Source organism: Penaeus monodon, unplaced genomic scaffold (genome assembly GCF_015228065.2).
Source record: "Penaeus monodon isolate SGIC_2016 unplaced genomic scaffold, NSTDA_Pmon_1 PmonScaffold_6417, whole genome shotgun sequence".
Classification (NCBI taxonomy): Eukaryota; Metazoa; Arthropoda; class Malacostraca; order Decapoda; family Penaeidae; genus Penaeus; species Penaeus monodon.
Window position 1 is genome coordinate 1 of NW_023661459.1, and position 9213 is coordinate 9213.

General features: G+C 37.3%; 1 protein-coding gene across 1 annotated transcript; it reads left to right on the plus strand.

Moving 5' to 3' along the window:
• Positions 1–2530: 2530 nt before the first annotated feature.
• Positions 2531–7164, plus strand: LOC119571468. Its single transcript, XM_037918760.1, has 6 exons — positions 2531–2769; positions 2875–3012; positions 3306–3371; positions 6517–6542; positions 6690–6698; positions 7041–7164. Exons 1-6 carry the CDS (start codon positions 2662–2664, stop codon positions 7162–7164), a joined length of 471 nt encoding a protein of 156 aa, XP_037774688.1. The 5' UTR covers positions 2531–2661.
• Positions 7165–9213: the final 2049 nt, after the last annotated feature.

The window sequence follows — 9213 nt, forward strand, 5'->3', positions numbered from 1 at the left end:
TTCAGTTTCCTAATTGAGACCGTTTTCAGGATTGTTGGTTAGAAAAGGATTGACTGTAATGATTCATGTTTACCTGGGGATGAAATAGGCTTCTTTAGATAAGAGCCAGAGTCAGTCTTGCCCCTCTGGATTTTAGTGCAGCTTTTGACACTGGTAATTACAAGGGTATGGTTTTTAAGTTGCGGTCTGTGGTGTTGGTGGTAAAGTTTTATGTATTTTAACTGATAGAAACAGCGTGTTCATGGTGATAGTTTAGGCTCGTATTCCTGTGTATCTCCTGGGATTCCTCAGGATAGTGTTCTTACCCCTTTGCTCTTTATTTTGTATACAATTAATAAGTGGTCCGGCAATACTAATAAAATGTTGGCTTATGTTGATACTTCTCTCTATGTTGATAGTCCTATTCCGGCAGCCAAACAAATATTAGCTGACATCCTCACTGTAGACATGATGATAATGCAATAGTGGAGTTCTAGATGGTGGATGAACTTAAATTCCTATCAAGTCCAAGGGAATGTCGTGAGTCGGTCTAGAAACGCAGTAACCTTAGTATCCAAGTTAGCAGATTAATGGATTATTAATCGCTTCAGTGGATAATCTTAAGCTCTTGGATGTAACCCTTGATATAAATCTTACATTATAATTGCAAATTAGGAATATGGCCTGGGCAATTACATCTAAGTTAGGCATCATTCGCAAGTTTAAGACCATTTATGAAGATGACATCATTAGTTGTAGACTCATGACGTGGCTATCTGCTGCAGAGTCACACTTAAGCCTGCTTGAGCATTCTTTTAATTCCATCAAATTTCTCCTGTCTGGATTAGATTGGACAGATGGCATCGTAGGGATATTGGGACTCCTTCAGTCTTATAGTAACTGATAATTCACATCTCCTCAATACGTTTTTACCTGATTTTTATCAATCTCCAAGAGTTATCAGTAATTTTATAAACCGCAATTCAATGACATTTAATACAAGTAGATCGTCTACATCTCAGTTTTCTACATGTCGTTTTACTGCATTTGTAGTTTTTGGAATAGATTGCTTCAGAGACTGTAACTTCTCAAAAAATTAGCAAATATGTTTTTACTATATAATAGCAATGATTTTCTTTCTTCTCTTACTTCTTGGGGTATATTCGCCCTTTCAGACTCCTGGGGTGGTATGATTCTCGAAGTGTTCAGTGTACTTATATGCTTACCTAATAATATATTGTTATAGTAATAATATAATTAATAATAATAACTGTAATATAAATATAATGCATACATACATTGTATTGAATATATACATTATATATATATAGATATATAATATATTGTATCTATATTATATAATATATATATATATATATATGAACCACGACACATGTATATACCATGCATACAGGATACTATATGTATATATACACAATGTGTATAATAATCATACAACTCATATTATATATGCATATATACCACAATGATATATATTGATATACATATATTATGATACATATATATTGTAAATAATATATGTATATATGTATATATGTATACATATACTATATGTATATAATAATTGTATATATGTGTATATATAAATATATACATTATGTATGCATCTTACACACACACACACAACACGCACACACATAGTATATATATATATAATAATATAATATATGATATATAATACACACATATATGTATATATATACCCGTGAAAGGAACTGGGACCCTACACTATCCTCCAAGAGCATCACACATGAAACTACAGTAATATCATGCGTGACCACGGCGGCTCAGACATGAACTACCGTATACAATATATATATATAGTATATATATATATATTATGTATAATATATATATGTATATACACACTAGATACAGTATATATATGTAGGTATGCATGCATATATATGCATATATATATACATATATACATATATGTATATATGTTTGTGTGTATAGATATACATATGTACGAGTATGTGTATATATATACGAAATACACACACGCACACATATATACATATATATGAATATATAAATATGTAACTATATATATATATATATATATATAATATATATATATATATATATATATATATATATATATATATATATAATAAATATATACAATATATATTACATAATGTTTGAATATATATCATGTATATACATAAATATGCACTGTATATACATGTAATGCACACACACATACATGTGTGTGTGTGTGTGTGCGCGCGCGTGTATTTGTGTGTCTGTGTATGTTTGTGTGTCTGTGTGTGTGTCTGTGTGTTTGTCTGTATATGTGTGAGTAAATAAATATCTATCTATATCTGTATCTTTATTATTCTATCCATCTATCTATCTATATATATCCATATGCTTTACTTTTATGTATATGCATATGTATTAATATAAGCACACACACACACACATATTGAATGTTTGTCTGTGCAGTCATACACACACACCGTTGATTGGTCCTCAAGGAAAATAGTCAAGGAGTAGTATGTTAAAAAGAAAAAGAAAAAAAAGTAAACGTATTATTATTTTTGCAATTGTACGCACCATGATCTCCAGGCTTATTATCTTCTTTATTTATTGGAGCAGAAACCTGTACAAGTTTCTCTTATTGCCGTAATTTCTAGCTCCCCCGCAGCGGCTATGAAATCACTCTCTGAGGGTCAAATCCCGCCTATAAAGCGTCAAGGCAGGGCCGCCCAAGATTACACTCAGTTCTCTCTCTTAAACGGCACTGCCATGTCTCGTCAGGTATGCAGTGGTGCAAATATAGCTGGTTACCATGGTTACCGTGAAAAAAAAAAGAAATCGATTGAAAAGAAAAATCGTATTAACACTTTATTTGTTGTTGAACAGGTTTTCGTATTATTCGCCATGGTGGCTGTTGCCCTTGGCAGCACAGTCCCGTCATACAATACTCCTGCGCCATCCTATAGTGCCCCAGCCCCAAGATACAGTGCTCCTGCCCCATCCTATAATGCTCATGCCCCTTCGGTAAGTATGTAACACACTGTATTGTTCTCTGAGTGTAGTCCTTGATCACCGGGATATCCGCAGTTATTACTGTGGTCCATGAACTAAGTTCCGAGTAAATTATATCTGTAGCATAAGGGTGCAAAGAAAACTTCAACATTTTACGTTTTTTATTGTGGAATACACTATAAACCTTTTTGGGCAAAAAAATTAAAAATTTTTAAATTTATGAAAATAATAAAAGGAGGTACGCAACGGAAAATTGCGTTATATTGTAACCCCAAATATTCCAAAAAAATATTTTCTCGAAACAGGGCCCTCTCAGTACAACTTCAATACCAGTGGGAGACTACTCTGGGAACGACTACAATCTCAAAAAAGTAAGGCTATATCTCGGGGACTTACTACGTTCCCCTTCCCCCGCGGTCTTTTTACAAGATTTTCCTACACGTAAAACGGCAAAATCCGGATACTTTTGCGAATTTAATTAAAAGGAGAGGCCCAAACCCGCTTCCCAAACCCCACCCCTTCTCGCTCCTACCAACCAGTCCTACTCCACCTATCACCGACTCCCAGTTTGGGTTAGGGCATTTTTTTTAAAAATATCTGAAAATGTACAATCTATCAAATTTCATAAAAATTGCTTTTCAAATTTTTTTCTGTTTAACCCCGTAAATTTTTTCATACGAAAAAGAAAACATATGTATATTTATTATATATATATTATAATATAATTATTATTATATTTATTAAAATTATTAATGACGTATCAGTGCTTAGCATAATGAATACATATTTTATATATATAATATAATATATATATATTAAAAAAATATATATATATTTAGAGAGAGAGGAGAAGAGAGAGGAGAAGAGAGTAAGAATAGATAAATGATAAATAGATAAATAGAAAATGTAGATAGATAGATTGCTATGTAGGGATGTGTGTGTTGTGATTTTTTAGAATAATTTATTTTTGTAACAAGGACCCAACATATATGTAAATATATATATATTATTAAAAATTTATATAAATATATATATTTATATATATTTTTATCATTAATGTGTGTTGGTGGTTTATATATACCCAGGACACAAACTCCCCTTTCCCCCTCGTACCGCTTTTTGCCTTTTTTGTAAAATCTGATACCTTTTAAAGGGCCCTTTTATTCGTTGCAATTTTCCAAAGTGAGGTTCCCCGATTTAATGAGACCCCCAAAAATACTTTTTGGAAGTCTTGACCACGAAGCTTTGAAAAGGGGATATAAAAAGATTTCACTTTTCTCTTTTCCAGACGTTTTATAATTAACTAAATATTTCATTTTGGTTTGATAGGTTTTTTTAAAAGGCCTTAACCAGATTTCCCGAAACGATTGATAAAAAATGCTTACATAAAATATATATTAAAAAAATTTAACCTTGCCTTTTAAATCTGAATTAAAAACCCAAAACAGCATCTTTTTAAAACACTATAAATGGGAAATAAACCCAACAAAAAAAAAGAAAGATGTTTACTTTAACAATGGCCCATTCACAGTATGTTTTCCCAACGTGTCGTTTTTTATTTTAAAAAGGGGTTTTTAGCCCTTGAAGTTGCTAAAAAACTTTGCCCAAAGGAAAATAATATATTTAAATTCATCTAAAAAAAACCAACAAAAAATTGTTTTGATTGATTAGGTTAAATTATCTGCCGCGCCCCCAACAGCAAGGTCTTTAAAGCGGCGAATCCCTTGTTAACTAAAATTTTAAAATTTTTTTAAAAAAAAAAAAAAATTTATCAATAAATATCTAAAAAACAATAAATAGTTTAAAAATTAAAACAAAATTTATTAGGCTCAAAGGGTGCATAAAATTTTTTGCAAAAACCCTTAAAGCAAAATTTTATTTTTTATTGAAAATATTAGTCTCTAAGGAAATAAAAAGACCCTCTATGTCACAATTTTTCCCCCAAACATTTTTCAGTGTATAGGGGGGAGACAAGACATACGTTTTTGGGTTGAAAATTTTTCACATTTTTCCACTACATGGGGCGATGGGGGTTTAAGGGGCTCGTGGCCCTTTTCACAAAGTGCTTTTTTTTACCATCACCCCGGAGTCGTTTTGTGTCCCGATTTTAGCCTTGTTAATAAAAACTTCCACTTTTGGGTTTGGGAGGGATGCTATTTTCCCAATTTCCAAAGGGGCCCATCTCTAATGCCCTCGCAGTTTGTTTCTGGAGGTATGCCCCCTTTTTTCCCCTCCTTTTTATCACGAAGACAATTTCTGATCGGGGGTTTCAGGGGTTTTTTGGGGGGGAAAGGGGAAAAAACGAGATAAAAAGGCTGAGAAAAGCAGTTTCCTTGGGCCCTTTCGGGATAAAGCTCCCCTCTTTTCCCACTGATCCCCAAACAGGCTGGCCCCCCAACATAGAGTTTTTTTTTTACGTGTTTTCATCAGTGAAACCCAAATCTTAAACCCTCCCTAAACTACTGGATTTGATGAGTTTAAGCTCTTGTTTGTTTGCAAGGCACTACAAGTAACAATATATCAAAACAAAAAGGGTTTCGAAAGGGATCTCTATATCAAAACTGCTGAAGGAGGGCATTTTAACTCTGCGGGAAAAATCCGGGGCTGCTAGAAAAGACTGCCAGAGCAGTTTTTTCCTGCTCACTGCTGAAAAACCCAAAACCCCATTTACAAATTTAAACCCATCTTTTAAAAAATTTGCATCTGACCCCCGGTTTTAGAAATGGGAAGAAATTTCTCTCGGACTTCTGTTTCGGATCTCCCCCCTTTTCCCCAATTTCCCGACTAAATCCAGTTTCGACTTGTTTAGCCCAAAGGGTTTAAATTTGGGGGTTTCCCAACACCCCAAAAACCTTAGAAAAATTTTAAATTAAGATCTTTCCAAAGTTTCCTCATTTCCTCCCATAGGATCGGCTATCCTAAAAGGGGGTTTTAAAAAACCAAATTTTGGATGTAGGGGACCCTTTGGAAATCCTTGTGGGTTCGTGTGTAAATCAGTTTTCATTTCTCGGTGTAATAAAGAGGGGGGTTCCCTCCACTCAGCAAAACGGGGAAAACTCCACGGGTGAAAACCTAAACCCCCCATTACAGTTTCCCTGAAGTTTCTTAAAACCCGAGCCCCCTAAATCCGTAGAAAAAGGGATTTGGGAAGTGAAAAAAGCTTCAAATCCTAATCAAGTTTTACTACAAAAGCGCTGGGTTTAAACCCGCAGAAGCGTTGGCGGTCTGCCCCCCAAAGATAGATGTAAAAGGGCCCCTGCAAAATAAAAGTCTTTTGTAGCCTTTACTTTAAAACCGTTTTATGTGAGGCACCCAGAAAGCCCCTTGAGTAAAAAAATAGCCCCAAAGTATTTCCCCTTTTGGGAAAAAATTGCAGGGGGGTTTTTGTCCAAAATAGGGGGAAAAGGAGGGAAATTTTTCCTCGTTTGTGGAAAGCATAGCCAGGGGCCTTGCGGGGGAAAAATTTAAACCCTGATATTTTTGCCCCACTTTTAACAACCTTTTTTAAACGGGCAGCCTGCATTTTGGCCCTTGCACATCCTGTAAGTTTCCTCGGGAAATACAGTGAAAAGTCCCCCCCATACAGTTACATGGACAAAAACTTGGAAAAACCCTTTAAAATTTGCATTTAAAAGCAATGGCAAACGGGGTTTCACATTTTAAGACCCCCTTGTGGGCCCCCTTTCCAGTGATCCCAGGTTAAAAAGGAAACTTTTTTCCCCCCCAAAATTTTAAAAATTTCCTTTTTAAAAGGGAAAGGTTTTTGTATGAATAGGTAATGCTCCTCTTAAAAACCAAATTTTCATAAAACCTTCTTGAGATCCCAAAGTTTCCAAGTGGATCTTTAAACCTTTTAAGGGTAAAGACGCAAAACATGTGACGCGCTTTTCAAAGGGAAATTCTGTATAGCAGTTTCCACCCCTTAAATTGAATCGGGGGTCGATCTCAATCTTCAAAAACCCCATATTGATATGGAGTCGGGCACTTTTTCCTTTTTCTAGCCCCCTGCAACCTAAATTTTCCCCAATTTTCTCCATCAGTTTTGCAGAGGAACTGGTGAGGGATTTTGGTCTGAAATTCCCTCCGTGTGGAAACCCATCCTTGCCAGGTTTAGGGACGGAAGTTATAGACCTTTCCATTGGAGCACTGTGCCCTCCCTTTTAACCAAATTTGAATAGGTCCAACAGAACTTCTGGGAGCTCTCTGGCAAGTTGAGAATCTTTTTGGTAGGGAATATCGTATTCCGGGGGCCCAATTTCTTACGGCGGGGCCAAAAGGGGCAGACCCCCCATCCCCTTTGCGCAAAAATGGAAAATTTGGGAGGGAAAATTTTCTGCTCCCGCCCTACTGAAAAACACAGGGGTGTCTTTTCCCTGTTCAGCCCGAAGATTGAGAATGGGGCCTTTGTAAGATGCTCCAGAGGAAAATCTCTGCCATGGTTTTGCACTCTTTAGAAACCCAATCTTTTTTATTCTGTGTTTATTAGGGCCAAATCTTAAAAGGCATTTGGTGACAGTGATGGCTTTTTCAGCGATCAAAAGCACCTTGTCCCATACCCATGCAAAGGGGGGCCCCAAATTTAATAAAGGGGGACATACTGCCCCAAATGACGCCCCCTTTTCTGCCCCCTTTTAACTCGCCGGGCCTTGGCTGGTTTCTTTTTGAAAAATAAAGGTTACATCACTGGGGCGCTTTTTTAAAACTGCCTTAATCCCATTTTCCTTGTTTCTGACGTTTGGCTTTCATCAACCCCCATTGAAACCGGGGGTCAACAGAAAATCCCACACATTTTTTGGGAAATTTGGTTTCTTCTGCGAAAAGGTGAATTGGAGTGAAGTGAAAACAGAAATTTGACCCGGAAACATTAAAGACCCATGAAATACTGCAGTTGTTCTAAAAAAAATTCCGTCCGCATGTTAAATTTCGCCTTTCTCTGCACTCCTTTTGCGGAATACCCACCCCCCAAAAGTATTGGAAAAAGGGTGCTTCCATGAAAGGGTTTCCCAGCCCGGGCCAAGGGTGAAATTCATCTTTTAAATAGGTGGGGCCCTTTTGACAGGTCTATTTTGGGAGAAGGCCCCAGTTTAAAATTTGGAAATGTGGGGGAGTGTTCACTTTTAAAATAAAATGCACCCTACTCAGACCCAGGCCCCCAAGGCCCTTCCTCGAGGGTTGCACAAGTGTCTCCCCAGAGGTAGCCGACCATTAAATCCCCCAAAAGAGTAGAAAGGGGTTGTGCAACGGGGCTCAAGTAGATTTTCCAAATCTTTAATTTTTAGTTTATGGGGGAAAGGTAGATAGATGAAACCAGTGAAGGGTCGTGTAAAGCCTATTCTCAAAAACCCCTTCCCTGCATTTTTGTCTGCAGGGGGAGGGCCCGGGAAAAGGGAATAATCCTGCCCTCCCAGTACCCCTTCCATGGGGTTTCCATTTCAAAAGTCCCATAATGGCTTAAATTTTTGGGAATCCTCTCGGGGAAATCGGATGTTTTTCCCCTAGTCATAATCCCCTTGAAGCATAAAAAAAACGGGGTTATAGGAAGCTATCAGATGTTGAAACCCTTCCCCATTTTTGCATAAATTCCCCCGACATTTTCCTTTGGTTTAAAGGGTATCCAGTTTTTTTGATTTTTTTTTCTAAGGTGTTTGGCAGAAATTTTGTGGTAAAGGGTTTGCCCAAACCCCTTTAGGTGTCCCTTTCAGGATTTTGGGAGAGTTTTTTGAGGGGTTGTTTACCCGGGGAAACCCTATTTCCACAGCTTCCTTTTGACGGGTCAGGATTTTCTTTCCCGGGGGGCAAAAAAAAGGACCTGACCTTGCTTCGGGGGGCATTTTTCCTAGCAGCAGAGGCCCCGGGTGGATGGGGTTGGAAGCTGGCTTTTCACCTTTAAACCCCCTGGACCCCTTTCCCTGACGGTTTCCAAAAAAACCCACCTTAAAAATGAGTTTTGAACAGACTCAAATTCCTTTGCCTGGGCAAAGGGCAAACCCCACCTTTTTTCAGGGGCATTTTGCCTACAGCGGAGGCCCCCGTGGATATGGTGGCAGCTGGGCGCACCATTGAGGCTCGGGCCTCACCTGAGGGGTTCCCAAAAACCTTACTTTTGGGGGGAGTTCCCCCCAAAAAGCCCCTCCTCCCACTCCGGTTTTTGGTTTGGGAATTTACCGAGGCAGTTTCAGCAAAATTTGGGGGCTGGGTTTAAAAAAATGGCAG

Coding starts and splice junctions, on each gene's coding strand:
- LOC119571468 (XM_037918760.1), top strand. CDS start 2,662: ATGAAATCACTCTCTGAGGGTCAAATCCCGCCTATAAAGCGTCAAGGC. Junction 2,770..2,874: donor GCACTGCCATGTCTCGTCAG/GTATGCAGTGGT, acceptor GTTGTTGAACAG/GTTTTCGTATTATTCGCCAT. Junction 3,013..3,305: donor ATAATGCTCATGCCCCTTCG/GTAAGTATGTAA, acceptor TTCTCGAAACAG/GGCCCTCTCAGTACAACTTC.